The sequence below is a fragment of the Parambassis ranga genome, chromosome 13, assembly GCF_900634625.1.
Source record: "Parambassis ranga chromosome 13, fParRan2.1, whole genome shotgun sequence".
Classification (NCBI taxonomy): domain Eukaryota; kingdom Metazoa; phylum Chordata; class Actinopteri; family Ambassidae; genus Parambassis; species Parambassis ranga.
The window spans coordinates 2802133-2819365 of record NC_041033.1 but is presented as its reverse complement, the minus strand read 5'-3'; the positions used below and the strand labels follow the sequence as shown (position 1 = coordinate 2819365).

Here is a 17233-nt window from a genome sequence, read left to right as displayed (position 1 = left end):
CGTTAGTCACCTTAATGCAAATTTACATTGTAAGGAAAAAAGAAATGCCCAGGTCGGATCATAAATACTGTTTTATTTTAAAAACACAGAAGAACAAAACACAAAAGAATCACATTGCTACTTTTTTATAGTAGAAAAGTTAACCGTTTATGAACACTGCTCAGACAGCATCAACGATAGTTCATCGGAGAAGCAAATATTTACAGTTTTTACACACAATTTACAATTATACAGCACAATTTAATACGACCACTTTAGTTGCCCCTCTACACAGATGGCTGGGGTTGCATATTATTGAGGCAGATCTTAAGTTCTTCCAGAGTTGCACGTTCCGTTGGCTTTTTAACCAGACACATTCGTAACAGCTGTTTGCAGCCTGTACAATAAGAGAGAGAAAGAGGAGAGCCGATGTTTAAGGAATCAGCTTCCTAAACAGATCTGCTACCTTTCAGGAAAATAAGAATTGAAATGGAAACTGTTTCATACGTTTTGACAGTTTGGGGTTGATCTTGATCCGGCCACGGGTGAAGTTCTGGGTTTTGAAGACTCGATGTCCTTTTAACATTGAGTAGAAAATGGCTCCTATCTGCCAGACGGTGGTGGGACGGGCCTGATACTCTCCTTTTGTAAACCACTCTGGAGGTGCGTATTCTAGGGTTCCTGTTACACACAGTAGTAGCAGAGAAAAGAAAGAACAAATAATGGAGATAAAAGAAAGAACAAAGATCAGGTGGAGCTTTGATTACATGTGAAGACCCTTATTTTTAGAGTTCACACATGAGCAATGGAGAGCAGACGGGTAACAAACCACAGAAGGTCTCGAAGGTGTTTTCAGTTGAGAACGTTGCACAGCCGAAATCGATGACGAGCAGTTTATGTTCTTTATGCTCAGTGTCCATTAGCAGGTTTTCAGGCTTGAGGTCCCGGTGAAAGATCCCTTTTGAATGTATGTCGATGGATGCGTCCACCAGCTGCTTCAGGACCGACTGAGACACAGAGAAAGTATAAAGGCACTGTCTGATTAGGCGTGACAGGAGAAGGTGTTATATATATCCTACAGTGACTCAGTATGTCTTGTGTTGAAAAAATGAATCTGGACTCATTAAGATAAAAAAAATCAAACCAGCATTTTAAACAACAGGCAACAGAAAGCAAACATGAACATGGTTTCACCACAGCACCATTCTAACAGCTTTACAGCAGCAGCAGTGACCTTTCTCATCTTCTCTTGTAAACACATCATTTATAAAGGACTGGTGTCATGAAGTGATGCGGTAAAAGGTTGAAGCTGAATATTTCTGGTCATATCAACACAGAATCACACACAGTATGTTTCATACCATTGCTTGGTGTTCCTGCAGGTATCCACCTTTTACAGTCTTAAGGTATTTATGAAGGTCCATGGCAAACGGCGGTCGTTCCATCACAAGAACTAGCTGATCATCCAGATAGTACCAGTCTAGAAGGGACACTGTGGCTGACCTCCTGACTTCTCCTGGTACACCTTCTGTTTTTAACATGTAGGCCACTTCCAAGGCGATGAAGTAGGTTTGTCCGTTGCAGTGCTGCAGAAAATAAACACACATTATAAATGAGCTCCTACACACACAGCTGATGAATGGTTGTCAGGGAAGAAACTTTTTCCTCACCACTTTTCCCAATCTAATCATATCCTGGGGAATGTACTTGATTGCCACCTGCTCAAGACAAAAAAAATGCTTTGTTGTTCTCACTGTACGTCAGTGTATATTGCAATGTGTGTGAAGATGTGTTTTGAAGACTTACCTCTCGGTTGTCTTTTTTACGGATGCCTGCAAACACGGAACCAAATCCTCCGCTGCCGGTTGGTTCAAGCTGAGTATAGGTGTTGTTAAAATGATCTGAAAACACACAGAGATGTGTTTTGTTAAGATGTTTCTACTTCTGCTCATCACAGAAATGCTTTGTTTTGTTTTTCAGATCTTTCATTTAGACGTGTGAACACGTCCCTGTGTTATTGTTTCACACTTACCTCGCTTTGTGTTTGCTTTAGAAGACATCTGGTAAATCTTCTCCTCCTCTGGCGACAGATTATCGCCGCAATCTAATTGGTTGTTGTCATTTGAAAGTACAAAGCGGGAATCTGAACTGACTCTGCTGCTGATATCAATAACCTCTTGTGCAGCTCTGACAGGTCGTTCAGGGCTTCTGCTTCTTCTTCTTTTTGCCCGTCTCTCCTCTTTGTGGCTTTCAGCCTTCCTTTTTTCAGATTGTTGACGCTTGTTTGGGTCTGATTCTGGGCTGCGTTTCCGACTTTGTTTGGTGGTGGTCTTGTTGGGGTCGCAACGTCTTCTCCTTTTGGGTCCAGAATCTGCAATATCACCCTCTGCCTTTCTTTTTTCAGTACGGGTGTGGTCCGGCTCGTTGCTGTAGGCGCTTGAGGAGTGGCTCATGTTTTGTTTTGACATGTTTTTTTCCTGAAATGAGGGAAAACAATGTGTACTTCTGCTTTATTTTTTGTAATATTAAAAACGACATAACTACAGCTTTGATGTCTTATCATTACAGTTTCTGGCTCAGATTGGCTCACACATGGCCTCACAAAGGGAGATGTACAGTCAGTGTCATATCACAATATCATTTACAACAGGTGCACAATACAGCTCTCTGAAGCCAGAAGTGTTATTAGATTCATACAGTAGACTATGTATGCAAGTATGCAATCGAAAGGATGCTCTCGTAAACTCTTCGAAAATGTTGACTTTACTCTTGTGGTCTCAGACGTGATGAGAAAATGTTAACTAACTGTGATGTTTGTACTGTTGCTAAGTGACGTGCAATGATCAAAGATCAAAGCCAACATTCTACACAACATTCCATACATGTTCATATATGGACAATTGCACTGATGATGATATATTTTTGATTTATTATGTTCATATCTGACTATAAATATGATAACATTACACACAAAAAACAGTTTGACTTACAAAGTGCTCACAAACTTACTGCAAACAAGGTGTTGCACTGTAGCTATAGCTAAATATAATGAATTTATTTTTATTTTTATTGAAAATGTTATTACTTGCATCGCACCGTGCCACTTTATCTGTCAGACATGCTGCACCTTTATGCCCCTGCCAGAGCATTAAGATCAGCAGACCAGCTCCTCCTGACAGTCCCTAGCACCAGGCTCATCACCCGAGGTGACAGAGCCTTTGCAGCGGCTGGCCCATGAGCAACAGTCCACTGTCATTGTCTTCAAATAGCAAGCTGGAGGAACAGAGGTACTTGTTTGTGAGTGTGTGAGAGAGACTGGCTGGATGTGCGCATGCTGGTTATGCTGTAGTGGATGATCACACAGTGGTGGAATCATCCCCTCTCCCCTGTCATTACTCAGCCCAGGCAGCAGATGGTTTTGTGTGATCCTGATTCTAAATCACTGTTTCCAGCTTTCATGCATCAAAAGGGGAGATGTGTGTTGCTGTAAACCATCACTGGTTCACAAAAGATTTTACAACAATGCAACTGTAACATTACATAAGGAAGAGGGCACCTGACCCACTTTAACCTTTGGATACCTGTCATCAGTGCCAGGCTGGAGACACTCCTCATCCACTTAGTGGCTGGAGAAGAGGGAGATGGAGACATAGTCTCCCTTCGCTCACTGTGTGGACTGCTTTGGTGCTGTAAGAAACATCAGCAGAAACATGATCACAATATAGTCTGAGCTGTTAGCTTCAGTTTCACAGCACCTCTTCTCTGGTCCTACTGAGGGGGGTTACTTACAGAGCCCACTGATACACACCACCACTCCTCTCCAGCTGGTCCTGTGGTCATCCATCCTTCTGATCTGGTTTTCTTTCTTTGCAGCCACTAAAAGTACACCTGTTAGAGGAACGAGGGAGAGAGTGTGTTAATGATACTTGTCTTTATACAAAGAGGAAAAAGTGAAACTGTAGATGTATTTACCTTTAAACTATTTCATTAGAGTCACTGAGACTCTTTTTCTACTGCTGTCCTTCACTATGAACTTACCTCTACTTACCCTATATTCAGACCACAGCAGATCTCATCAGAAACAGCAGACATCCCCTCCTGCTCCCAGGGAGGGATGCTGCCGTTTCTGACTGATCATTCCCTCCTCAATCAGAGCCACTGCTGTCGTCATACCGTCCAGGTCCAAACGGTCCATGCCCATAACTCCTATAGGAGGCCCGACCAAGGGCTTTGCATATTCAGCAAGCACCTCTAGAACACTGAGTGAATTATGGGGATGCTATCGGCACTCTGAGACCCTTCAGCCTCAGACAGGTCCTGTGACATGTCCTGCTAGACAGGGGAAAGAGGTCGCACGCCATCCCCATCATCCTCAGAGCATTCAGAAGCCTCGGTCACAGTGGCATAGCCAACATCCTCACTGGTCAAGTGCCCCTCCCACTCCTCCTCCACGTCACACTCCACATCACCAAGGCCAGGATGAAGGTCCACATCATCTGACCGGCCGTCCTCAAAGTCCTCCTTGTCATCAGGCTCCTCGTCTCCATCGTTGACCTCAGACTTCAGGGAGGTCTCCTGGGGGACACTCGATGACACAGTTGACGTCCTCTGAGGAGAAAGAAAACATGAGAAAAGTCAGAATAAAGAGGAGTCAAAAAGAAAGTGAAAATGAGGAATGAAAAAAATGAGAATGACTCCATGAGATTTGACAAGCAACACAGCTGACTAGAGATGAAAACCTGTAGCAGGATCATTGTTTCAGATGTTTGACATGAAAAGAATATGTATGTGCTCCTCCTGCTCCTCCTTGTACAAAGGAGCAGGTAGTGGTCCTGCTGCTGGGTTGTTGCCCTCCTACGGCCCCCTCCACGTCTCCTGGTGTACTGGCCTGTCTCCTGGTATCTCCTCCATGCTCTGGACACTGTGCTGACTGACACAGCAAAGCTTCTTGCCACAGCTCTCATTGATGTGCCGTCCTGGATGAGCTGCACTACCTGAGCAGCTTGTGTGGGTTGTAGACACTGCCTCATGCTACCTCTAGGGGTTAGAGCACTGACAAAATGTGAAAGTGATCAAACATCAGGCAGAAAGGATGAGAGCAGAGAACTGGTCTGTGGTCCTCCTGCAGAACCTCTCCTTTATAGGGCTGTCCTGATCACTGCCTCTCATTTCCACCTGTTGTCTGTTCCATTTGCACAACAGCAGCTGAAACTGATTCACAGTCAGTGTTGATCCTAACTGGACAGGCTGATTTCACAGAACAGTGATTGACTTGGAGTTACATTGTGCTGTTCAAGTGTTCCCCTTGTGTAGTAACAGTGTATAATTTTTATGTATGACCTTGTCTGTGTAAGTTAATTATCATCATGGGGGTGAGGCTGCAGGTAAGTATTTAATGCTAAAAGCAAAGTTAAATGTAAATAAATGTAATGTGTGCAGTGGTCAGCAAACCCCGGGTGCTCCAGCTTCCTCCCACAGAGATGCAATTTAGCTTAAATGGAGCTTGGTTGGAGGTTCCAGCCTGTTTTGTAAACTCATTTTTATTTAGATATATGTAAATATTTGAGTGCATGTAAATAAAATGATCAATGAAAAATCAATAAATAAATGTGATTCTGTACATGAATTCAACACATGAATAGAATTTTCTCTATTTCTCTCTATTTAATCTAATTCTGTATAAATTTGAATTGAAAAATTAACTTCTGGCTCTTTTTATTAATTTTACCATTTATTGTAAGAAAGAAAAGTAGTTGAATACCAGCAATATACAAATAAGGAAATGTGCAAACAAATTGACTGCCAGCGTGCAGCAGGCCAGAGAGCAGCAGCTCTCCTAGTAGGTCAGACGGGGAGAGAGAGAGAGAAGGCTGCAACAATAAGGCCCAAAGCATGAGCCGTTGGTTTGGGTTCTGTAAGAAACTCAAGAAGGTCAGTGGGTTGTGGTCTGTAAATACAGTTATTGGCATCCCAGAATCTAAATAAACATGAAAATGTCGTGAGCCAGAATTAATGCTAGAACCCCTTTCTCTACCACCGAGTAGTTTCCCTGGTAGGTGTTGAACTTCTTAGAAAAGAAGCTAACTGGGCGGTCAATACCTCAGTCATCAGTTTGCACCAATGTGGCTGGCATCCACATGCAGTTTAATATAAAAAATAATAAAGATAACGACTTTTATTGCTTAGATTAGCGCCCTTCATTTTTATGGCTCTCTGCTGCCCTCTGGTGGTCATTACATTGCAACTGCTGAGAAACAACCACTATAGCTGGAGGTTTTTCATTTATGAGGACCATTTGTGTTATGTTGTCCAGCTGACTCGGTGACATTAATGTGCATAAAAGAAAAATTTACTTTCAACATAAAAATAAAAACTCAAATTCCAAACACGATATAAACAAACAAATGCTGTGGCAGCCCCAGACAAATGAGCAATGTGAGCTGTGGGCCGTGAATTAAGAATCCATGACTTAGAAAATCTATTTGAAGTCTTTTTTCAAGTAGTGGATGTGGTTTTAGACCTGCAATAAATTCTTAATGAAGGTCATTATCAGTTTGTTATTGATACTCCCCGCAGAACTGTTTGTACTGCAGCCGGTGGCAGTGAGTGCTTCCCTTCCTCCCACCCCTCATATAGTGTGTCACTTTGTGTGCATCTGGCATGAGCAATCAATTCACCATCTTATCAAAGCCTTACATGATAAGAATAAAACATAAACAGTGCCCTCTTGTGGTCAGGACAGTAATAGACTGTTATCAGTAAAGAGGTTATCATTGTATGTATAAAAGCTAACACTGATCTTTGCCTGGGAGGAACCTTCACACTGTAATAAACAGAGCACATGACTGGCTGACATCTGTCTGATGCAGCCTATTGGTTATGACTACTTGACTGTTTATCATTTCAGTACATGTGTGATAACAGCGTTCAAGTTCCACTTTCATCTGAGATTTAAACTTGGTAAATAAATGAAATATAATACATAAACATATCTTTTAATGTTGGAGCAAAAAAGGCAAAATACAAACATGTTTCCTTAAAAAGTCAAAGTTAAGAATCGGAGGACAGAACTCTCTGTACAGTGTTTAACCTTCTTGTCTCATCGCTGATACAAAACAAACACACAGCAAATAAACGTTAGATCACAAGGTTATCTGTTTTTTTATAAAACAATTTACATGTAGCATTGTTCACAGAGAACATTTGGGAATGTGGAGTGTCTCTACCAGTAGTTATAAAAGCCCCTCCAGTACCAGCAGGTACAGTTAAGGCCTGCAGCTATGAGCAGAATGACCAGCAGCGCGATGAACAGGCCACAGCCGATGATAGTGGCGACGATGGCCCAGATCAGCGTCCTCTTGGACATGTCGATCAGTGATGACTTAAGGGCCATACGTGCCCTGCGGGCCCGCCGCCTGTCCTGAGGGGGGTACCGGGACAGGTTGACACTTTCCATGCCCAGAGAACGCACCAAGCACGCCCTCTGGTGGCTTAACTGGTCGAAGGTGTGCTTGCCGTGGTAGCGACCCATACCGCTCTGACCTGGACGGGTGACACAGCAGCATACAGGAGTTCAAAATGTATGCACCAAACTCATAATACTTGTAATAGGTTATAATGTCCACTAGAAGCTAATCATAATATTGTCTGGGCAGTTCGTATACAAAATATCAGCTGTTTACATGATCGAGAAGTGGTACAATTTGTCACATGAAATGGAAGCAACTGAAGGTTCAGAAAACAATGCTATGAGTCCAGCTGCCTCCATTTGAACTCTTAGAAATAACTTGACCTGGATGAATGAGTCTTAATACTGAAGAAACACATAACACAGTTATATAAAACTTCAACCTCGCTACTGTTACAGTCCCAAAAGAGGGAATTTATTATTAGACACCAGGCTCTAAACCTGCTTATTTATGCTGTGAAGATTTTAACAGGGAGGTGTACAGGGCCTGCCCCCAGAGACACTTCAGTATGGGCTTCATTTATCACACCCAGAAGCTTGGTGCTTGGGCTGAAGGCAATAAAGGATGTTCATGTGTATGTGTAGTCCAGGGACTTTTTGTGTTACAGGGACCTAGATGTGTTTATGCAGCCACATTATGGGGACATGCTTTACTTATGTGGACCAGTACCAACAAGGCCCCTATTACAAAGACCAGTACAAAGGTGAAGACATATCTTAGGTTAGGTTAGTGTAAGGGTTAAGTAGGTAACACTTTATTATATGGGTAGAGAGCACTAACTTTTGTAAAAGTTTGCTAATGCCTAACTCATGAAGTGTGAACTCAGATGCGAGTAAAACAGAAAATATTAAAGTTGTATTTGACTATCCAAATGGGTACTGGTCCATAATCTATACATTGATACACTTACCAACACCCCCAAATGGCAGAGAGCTGAGTGTGTAGTGCATCATAACATCATTGACTGTCACTCCTCCACTTGTGGTCTCCTCAATAAACCTTTTTATTGCCTTTAAAGAGAAAGAAGAAGAAGAACAAACATGAGAAGAGGAAGAGGTGCAAACGTTTACTCCTGCTGTAGGATTAGTCCTGCTCACCTTCTTGTCAGAGCAGAAGATGTAGAGAGCCAGCGGTTTCTCTCTCTCATTAATAAAGTTGATGGCATCATCCATGTCACTCACAGCCACAATGGGCAGCAGAGGGCCAAAGATCTCCTCCTGCATCAGCCTGGAGTGGGGGGGCACGTCCTTCAGCACTGTTGGGGCTTCGAAGTGAATAGTATGAATAAATATAAACACACACTATGTGAATAAGGACAAGAAGAGTGCAGCTTCTTACCAATATAACGCTGTGAAGAGTCACTCTGGCCTCCCACCACCGGAGTGTAACCCTCCATCAGACTCATGATTCTGTTGAAGTGACGCTGGTTGATGATGCGGCCGTAGTCAGGCGAGCATTTGGGATCAGCGCCATAAAATTCCTGAGATGGAGAAGTTATGATGAAGTACGATAGTGTGCATGTCAGATGTCAGGTTACAGTTTAAACGTTACCAGGAGAGTGTGGCGGATGCACTCCACCACCCGGCCCTGGATGCACGGCTCACACAGGATGTAGTCTGGGGCGATGCATGTCTGGCCGCAGTTGACAAACTTTCCCCATGTGATGCGACTACACACACAAATAAGATTCAAAAAAAGTTCATCCTTGTGTAAGAGTGAAGAAACTTTTCTTCTTTCTGAGATGCACAGAACCAGATGAGTGTGTTACCGGCAGGCGACCCTGATGTCACAGTCCTTGTCGATGTAGCAGGGGCTCTTCCCTCCCAGCTCCAGGGTCACTGGGGTGAGGTGACGAGCTGCAGCTTCCATCACCACTTTACCTACACTGCTGCTGCCTGTGTAGAAGACATGGTCAAACCGGATCCTCAGCAGCTCCTGGGTCTCTGACGCTCCTCCTGTCACCACGGGGTACAGATCCTGAAAACATCATCATCATCATCATCCTCAGTGACCTCTTGGGGTCACACATACAGTACTGCATTGGCGCAAGGCTGTAACATTACTACATCAACAATGGCAGCTGGTGTTCAGACCTTGTCCAGATAGCGAGGCAGCAGCGCCCGGAGCAGGAGGGACGAGTACTCACTGAGCTCGGACGGCTTCACCACAGCTGCATTGCCTGTGGGGGGGGGGAGAGCACGGGTTTCTGTGAATGGGATGAGGTCAGCAGACGAGTAGGAGGGCAAGAATGCAGAGAGATGGGAGTACAGTGCAAGTGCAGTTTGAACAGCAGGATTTTTCCCTCATGAGGTTAGAAGTATTGAACATTTACTTAACAAAAATTGTTAATCCAGCTTTTTATTCTAAAGAATAATCTAAAAAATGAAACTAAAAATTATTTTTTGCTAAATTAAATTTGTAATTTTTGTAAAAAGATGTTCAGGTGTTTAGATAAATAATCTATCATGTGCTTATTGCCACCACCTTATTGCCGTTAATCCAAGACACAAGCATACAGCTTGACACATGGCCTGATGGATTATCATGTGATCGCTCACAAATCTCACACAGCTTTTTCTGCTGCTAAATTTCACATAAGACATACTATACATACATACTATATCTTTGTCTGTACAATAAGGCTGCTAGCTTAGTGTGAGATAAGTATAAATGAATTTAGGTGATAAAAGTGGAGCTCATATTTCCCTCTTATTTCAACTTAATTATGTTTTATAGAATTTTATATAGCTAGAAGACTTTTTATGAAGACAGCAGTTTCTAATTTGCAGGCAAAAAATAACACAGCTGTCTCTCAAAAGACAGAGAGTGAGATTATTGAAAGATCTGAAATGACAGCTATGATTGTAAATGTATTAATTTGGGTGACTCAGAAGTCAAAATAGATAATAAAGTCACATTAGTAGGCTTAACAATTAGCACAACTTTGAATATAATATTTTAATTGGTGTAAACTTAAAGGATTTTATAGTTTTACACTTATTGTGCAGGTTTAAATATATATGTAATGACGTCAGGATGGTATAAAAACACATCATTTCAGCTAGTTCACCAATCCAATGCTAAAGAAAATCTGATAGATAGAACTCTCTAAAATTAATGCTCATTCATTTCTACTGTGTTTTTATTAGAACTAACTAATTACTGACTGGAAAATATACACCACGAGAAAGATTTGTGCAGTGGCAGACCAAAAAACAAAAGACCAAATGTACCGAAAACATCTGGAATGCAGAGTTTTGTCACCATGATCAAAGCGGCCTTGAAATGCTGTGATGTATATTCTAAATATCTGTATAAATACTGCTGTTCTCCTATTAGATGGTTTGCACTTGTGAGCATGACTTTAGTGACCCCACTTAACCTCAAGTCTTATCAGCAATAAATGACAGGAAGGTCCTTACCTGCAGCTATGGCTCCAACCAGAGGGAGGAGAGTGAGGGCCCAGGGGTAGTTCCAGGCTCCGATGATAAGCACCACTCCCAGGGGTTCTGGCTGGATGTAAACCTCATCTGATATAGTGAGGAGGTTCCTTTCTACATGCCGAGGAGCTGCCCAGTCTGCCAGCTTTTCTATAGCCAGCTTGATCTCATTTTCAATGCCGATCAGCTCCAAGAGCGGTGTGTCGTACTGACTCTGTGAGACACCCGGAACACTCATTAGTGAAGCACATACATGGCCTAACACAGAGCTCTGTGTAACGTGTGCTCACCCTGTTGATGTCCTGTTTCAGAGCAGTGGAGATCTCGGTTTCTTTCTCAGTGATCATCTTCTGCAGGGCGTGAAGCTGCTGCAGTCTGAACTCCACAGGCCGAGTCCTGCCACTCAGGAAGGCCTCCTTGGCCCGCTGCACCGCCTGCCTCTCCATACATACACCTGCACCACCATCCACACAGACTCAGTTACATACATGTTTTTGTAGCCTCTATCCTTACCCTACACCATCACATCTAATAATACATATTAAATCTTAACACATGCACTAAAATGCAATATTATCAGAGGTTTTATGGAAATCTGAGTGATCGTCATGTACATTAAAAAGTGATAAACTATTTATCATTGGGTTTTAAGTGAAACATTTTAAACTTCTAATGATCTCTCATTTTACAAAACAAAACCAAACCTCACCAAAATCTACAAAAGTGACATCTAGATGCTAAAAAAAACCTCTAAAAAAACCATGTGACATCTACACCTACAACAAATGTAGCCCTTCCATTAGCATCAGTTGTCACCAGTGCATCTGACATTCACAGTCATCTGGCTACAGAAAACACCACACTCCTTTCATTAGAATTCATACATCCATTTCCCTGGATTCCTAAGGTGTAAAAACAAATCAACATGTAAAAAAATGTAAATAAAGAATCATTAAACTTACCTCAGTCTGTTGAAGCTCAGTTTAAAAACACATCTAGCGTCTCTTGTTTAAATATTACGTGAGGAGTCACTGACGTGACCTCAAAGCGATCCCAACACACTGCGGCTCTCTGACTGACTGACTGACCGACTGACTGCTGCTCATTGTGCTCTGTTCACCAGTCACAGCTGCTCCAGGATCAGTTTACCAGGAGCTTCATTCAGACCGCCTCATACACAGGGACCCTTAACAACAACAACACATGACGTGGAGGGCAATGTGTTGATAAGAGGAGCTGGGTCATAAATGATGATAACCTTTGTATTTTTTGTGATGATATAATATTCCACTCGTAAATCTATTTGTACATGGTGAAAAAAAACAAAAACAAAACAGATATAGAAGAGTTGAAATGTTGGTGTTTACTTGCAGTCTGTGAAATGAATGACAACTACATTATTTTTCATAATTTAAATGTAAACTCTAACTTTAAATTATTTACTTTAAAAATAGTTAAAACTTCATTAGCAGCTGATTGTGTAACAGACAACAAACAAGTCAGTAAAATATATCTACAGCAAATGAATGTGAAATGACATGGGCCAGTACAGGAGTGCTGTGTTTCACTGTTAGTCCTGCGCAGGATCATCTGCAGGAAGCACTGGGTCAAACTTCAGTCCACCGGTCTCATCGCAGGAACCTCTGCAAGCAACACAACACACCGAAGTTTCACACAGGAGCACAACAAGTGTGCATGTCCACAAAGGTGCTGGTGGGGTTGACCAAAACAAAAGAAACCATTTAGCCATGGGGGAGAGAAGCATGCTGGGTAATTGAAGGGAGGGTAGATGAGGGGGCATTATGTGGTTAGATTTCGCAGACAACACCACACATTGTCCACAGGAGACAAAGCCATTGTTGTATTAGGCTGCAGGCCTGCAGGACTGTGGGTATGTGGGGGGCGGAGTAATGGTCAGATCAACTTGTTAAAATGTATTAGTTATTAATATATACAAAGCTGTAAACAGGCGACGCACAAATAATCCACTGATTATACAAACTACAGAAACATTTTCCCAGTTATTTAGAACACAAATGTTATTTCTGACCATGACCACGTCTGTCCTTCTCCTTTTCTGTGCTGGTTGAAAGTTCAGTGTGTCAATTATTAACACTTACACATTATCAACCTGCTGTTTTGTAAGAGAAACTATTACCAACACCTCACATGCAGCAAGCACTGTGTGATTTATGTCTGTATGTCTGTCAAAGAGAGAGAATGTGAACACTCAGCCAGTCACTTCTGGACATAGAAAGACAGTTTGCAGATTATAAATAGAGACATTAAGCTGCTCCTCAGATCTAAACGCCAATTTCCTGACACCAAAGTGTGACTCTAATCTTTAAAACCTGTCACAGTGATGATGCTAGCAGCAACATTGGCAGCCATTAAGCACAGATGTTGTGATTTAGGTTCAATTCTTGTTTTTTGCAGATTTCTGATTTGTATTATTATTTAATATGTTTATTACTATCCTAATAAATTCTAAAGAAAATGTTCTTCACATGTCTGTACAGCGTATATGGCACAATGCTTCAATTTTTATTCGTATCACCATATACATTGTAATCAGATTATAAAAATGTGTTTATTCTTGTCATCATGTATTGATGTATTGAAATATGTTTCTTTATTTTTCAAATATCTTTCAAAAAAGTTCTTAAAAAGTTCAGAATGGCAAAGCATATTTTCTGATGAAGAATAAAATAAACCTTATCTTTGTTTGGAAGGCACTGATGTAGTTTTGTTTCTTTACCTGCACCACAAATGCTGCTAATCCAGCCAGCATAGCCAGCAGTGCCAGGTGGCGCATCCTGCTCACATTGAACTGCTTGAGTAGAAAGAATCGGGCCCAGCTCATTTTCTTGGCGGTGTGTGGGGGGTAGCGCATGCTGTTGACTCCTTCCATCTTCAGCTGTTTTATCAGGCAGCTGCGCAGGTGGCTGAGCCGGTCGAAGCTGTGGCGGCCGTGGTAGCAGCCCATACCGCTGTTACCTGTGGAGGAAGACACGGGAAGTGTGTCATAAAAGCTGTATCACCTTGAGTCAAATAAAGTATAAATACTACAGGAGCTGCTGACAGTCACACACTTACCAACACCTCCAAAGGGCAGAGCGGAGACAGTAAAGTGCACCAAACAGTCATTAGCCAGCAGAGCTCCACTGGACGTCTCGGCTATCACTCGTTTGATCAGCTGTTCAGAGAGGAGGTCAGTCACACAGATTCACTATAAAACCTACACGTAAATGTCTGAATATCAGCTGGAGACGGTACCTTGTTGTTATCAGCAAAGACATAAATGACCAGCGGCTTCTCTCTGTCGTTAATAAACTCGATGGCTTCATCCACACCACTCACTGTGATGATAGGCAGCAGAGGCCCAAATATCTCCTCCTGCATCAGTTTGGATTCACCTGTCACATCCTTTAACACAGTGGGAGCTGCAAGGAGACAGGAAGGTCATTCAGAGAGTGTTACCCAAACAGCTGAACCAGGTTAAATAAAATGGCTTCTGTGAGCAGGGAACATCTGGAAGAGTTGGAGGACGTGAACAGGGACTGAGACACTTTCACACAGTTTAAAGGGGACATACATGAGGAAAATCCTCTTTTTTATTGTTTTTGCCATGACTATAAAACCCCAGTGTCTTGAGAACCACAGGTTATAAACAGAGTGTGACTGAACAAACCTGCTATGACATCCTAACAAGATCAGCCCTGCCCCCTGCTGGTTAAGACATGTATCCTTCAATTTTATATTTTTTTAAATATTTTTGACAAAACGCTCAGAATGTGAGATTATATTCACTTCTACGATTGAAATCAATAGACCTGCTTGTTTGTTATGTGACACAGACACACATACCTGCTCAGTGAACTGTGTACTGGACAGAATATACAAGGCTAACCCGAACCAATCAAAACACGTTACAAAGGCACATAAACGTTGCCTTTAAGTATTTCTAGGAGGCTCTAACAAAACAAAGCACATACCTATGTAACACTGGGATTCATCTACTTCTCCACCAACAGCAATCGTACTGCCCTCCATGAGAGCCACGACCCTCTTAAGGTGGCGCTGGTTGACCATGCGTCCATAGTCCTCAAAGGTCTTGGGGTTGTCTGTGTAGAACTCCTGTAAGGTGTCACAAGAAATTATGAGTGAAGAAATGACCTCTCAAAACAACTGGTGTATGATAAGGATAATTGTACCTTGATGCACTTCTTAATTTCCTCCACTACTCTGCTCTGGATGGATGCTTCACACAGAATGTAATCTGGAGCAATGCAGGTCTGACCAACGTTAACGAACTTCCCCCACGTGATGCGACTTGATTTGGAGAGAGAGAGAGAGAATGCATCACAATGTTGGTCACTAACAAATTGTATAGTATTTCAGCTTCAGCACAATCTTTTATTCAACTGACCGACACGCCACAGTGATGTCACAGTCCTTGTCGATGTAGCAGGGGCTCTTCCCTCCCAGCTCTAGGGTCACTGGCGTGAGGTGGCGAGCTGCAGCTTCCATCACCAGTTTACCCACTGTGCTGTTGCCTGTGTAGAAAATGTGGTCGAACCTCTGCTTCAGCAGCTCCTGGGTCTCTGACACGCCGCCTGTAACCACTGGGTACAGATCCTACAGACAGGGCATCTACTGTTAATATCTGATGCACACATTGCAGGTGCTGTGATTCAACAAGACAGGAGGCTCACCTTGTCTAGGTACTGAGGGAGAAGTTCCTCCATGAGCTTGGCGGAGTGAGAGCTGATCTCAGATGGTTTTATCACTGCTGCATTGCCTAGAAAATGAGAAATGCAATTCAAGACCTAACACTTTCCAAATAGTAGAGTACTGACACAGCATGGATGATAAACATCCTTAATGTGAGTACCACTGCACCACAGTGTAGACAAACAGCAGAAATTGCAGCAAAGGTTTAAAATGAATGACATGTGACAGCAGCTATGTCTGAGGTCGAATACAAAATGTAATAGAAGAATCTTCATCAGAGGCTCTAATTATTATCTGTAGCAGGCAGCAATGCTCTGATCCTAAGGTTGTATTCAATGTTCGCTTACCAGCGGCAATAGCTCCGATCAGCGGCTGCAGGGTGACAGCCCAGGGGTAGTTCCAGGCTCCGATGATGAGCACCACTCCCAGGGGCTCTGGCTGGATATAAACCTCATCTAATATAGTGAGGAGGTTCTTCTCGACCGGCCGAGGAGCTGCCCACTCAGCCAGATTCTCTAAAGCCAGATTGATCTCTCCCTCTAGTCCAATAGTCTCAAACAGCTCTGTTGCATATTCACTCTGAGAGTACAACCAGGCATGTTACTTATTAGTATACATGTTATAATTCAGTCACACACATTGAATGATTAGATAGACACAATGTTAGTACACCTATACTAGTTAAGGCGTTTACAAGCCATGAGTATCACCATACTTACATATACAGTATATATAAATATATCAACATTTGCAATATGGAATAATCCCCAGCACTTTCTGAGACAAACAATTCCACCCTCAACAATATTTAAAAGCCAATTAGAGCATCAGTAATAATGGCTTATAACCTGATATGCTGACCAAACATACACACTAATCATTCCTTATCAAAACAAATACCTTCACAATGACAGCTGCATTATTGTGATGTGGCTGGTTTACCTACCAATGAAACGTGTCACCCACCTTGCCGAGGTCTTTCTTCACAGCATCTGCTATCTCCTTCTGTCTCTCGTGGACGAAGCGCAGCAGGCTCCTCAGCTGGTGGATCCTGTGCTCCAGAGGTTTGGTTTTGCCTGTGTGGAAGGACTTCCTCGCCCTCTGCACGGCCAGCTGTTCCCGGGACATCTTCAATACAGAGTCATAAAAGGATGTTATCTGCGAAGGTTATGACAATGTTCCAAATACATCTGATACCTTTAGGTAACCTTTATCTGTGCATACAAGAAATCTGTATATACCTCAATTAAAGACTTAACACCACATATTACCTCATTCGTTGAACAGCAGCTGGGCTTAGCTTGAATTGTAATAACATTAACGTAACTAATAGCAATGCGAAGTCTGTTAACTCTCTAGGTATAGCAAATGTGTTAGTGTTAATAGCTGTGTAGTGCTATAAAAGTGATATATAAAGACACGTTAAAATAAGTTTTACCTTAAAGTCCCTTTTCTCTTTGACCAAATGTAGCTATCAGCTAGCTAACTGAATACAGTAACAACGTTTAGCTGTTAGCCACCAGTGACTGCGCTAGCAATTGGTCTGCAGATGCGTCAATCAAACAAAGCACCAATCAGCATAGGAGACAGAGAGCTGGGTACCGCCTTCAT

General features: G+C 42.4%; 2 protein-coding genes across 3 annotated transcripts; both read right to left on the bottom strand.

Annotated features, from left to right (window-relative positions):
* Nucleotides 1-6958: 6958 nt before the first annotated feature.
* LOC114445424 (aldehyde dehydrogenase, dimeric NADP-preferring-like) lies at nucleotides 6959-12004 on the bottom strand. Its single transcript, XM_028420482.1, has 10 exons — nucleotides 11851-12004; nucleotides 11179-11342; nucleotides 10871-11102; nucleotides 9542-9627; nucleotides 9217-9425; nucleotides 9000-9117; nucleotides 8787-8928; nucleotides 8546-8712; nucleotides 8359-8458; nucleotides 6959-7521 (listed from the first exon to the last, which is right to left on the bottom strand). Exons 2-10 carry the CDS (start codon nucleotides 11332-11334, stop codon nucleotides 7202-7204), a joined length of 1530 nt encoding a protein of 509 aa, XP_028276283.1. The 5' UTR covers nucleotides 11335-11342; nucleotides 11851-12004; the 3' UTR covers nucleotides 6959-7201.
* Nucleotides 12005-12249: 245 nt separating this feature from the next.
* Nucleotides 12250-17145, bottom strand: LOC114445425 (fatty aldehyde dehydrogenase-like). Of its 2 annotated transcripts, XM_028420484.1 has the most exons (12): nucleotides 17061-17114; nucleotides 16894-16922; nucleotides 16589-16750; nucleotides 15970-16201; nucleotides 15604-15689; nucleotides 15318-15526; nucleotides 15103-15220; nucleotides 14884-15025; nucleotides 14165-14331; nucleotides 13985-14084; nucleotides 13647-13885; nucleotides 12250-12531 (listed from the first exon to the last, which is right to left on the bottom strand). In XM_028420484.1, the coding sequence occupies exons 3-12, from the start codon at nucleotides 16748-16750 to the stop codon at nucleotides 12517-12519; spliced, it is 1470 nt and encodes a 489-aa protein (XP_028276285.1). In that variant the 5' UTR covers nucleotides 16894-16922; nucleotides 17061-17114; the 3' UTR covers nucleotides 12250-12516. The 2 variants fall into 2 exon arrangements, with proteins under 2 accessions (XP_028276285.1, XP_028276284.1); XM_028420483.1 differs by lacking the exon at nucleotides 16894-16922 and having other exon boundaries at nucleotides 17061-17145.
* Nucleotides 17146-17233: the final 88 nt, after the last annotated feature.

What these genes read in the sequence shown, in the direction of transcription:
- LOC114445424 (XM_028420482.1), bottom strand. Translation starts at nt 11,334, where the DNA reads ATGGAGAGGCAGGCGGTGCAGCGGGCCAAGGAGGCCTTCCTGAGTGGC. An exon ending in GGTTGGAGCCATAGCTGCAG is followed by an intron (nt 9,628 to 10,870) that starts GTAAGGACCTTC and finishes CCCCCCCCACAG; the next exon opens with GCAATGCAGCTGTGGTGAAG. An exon ending in CTCTTCACAGCGTTATATTG is followed by an intron (nt 8,713 to 8,786) that starts GTAAGAAGCTGC and finishes TTCACTTCGAAG; the next exon opens with CCCCAACAGTGCTGAAGGAC.
- LOC114445425 (XM_028420483.1), bottom strand. Translation starts at nt 16,750, where the DNA reads ATGTCCCGGGAACAGCTGGCCGTGCAGAGGGCGAGGAAGTCCTTCCAC. An exon ending in AAATTAAGAAGTGCATCAAG is followed by an intron (nt 15,026 to 15,102) that starts GTACAATTATCC and finishes GACACCTTACAG; the next exon opens with GAGTTCTACACAGACAACCC. An exon ending in TCTTTGCTGATAACAACAAG is followed by an intron (nt 14,085 to 14,164) that starts GTACCGTCTCCA and finishes CTCTCTGAACAG; the next exon opens with CTGATCAAACGAGTGATAGC.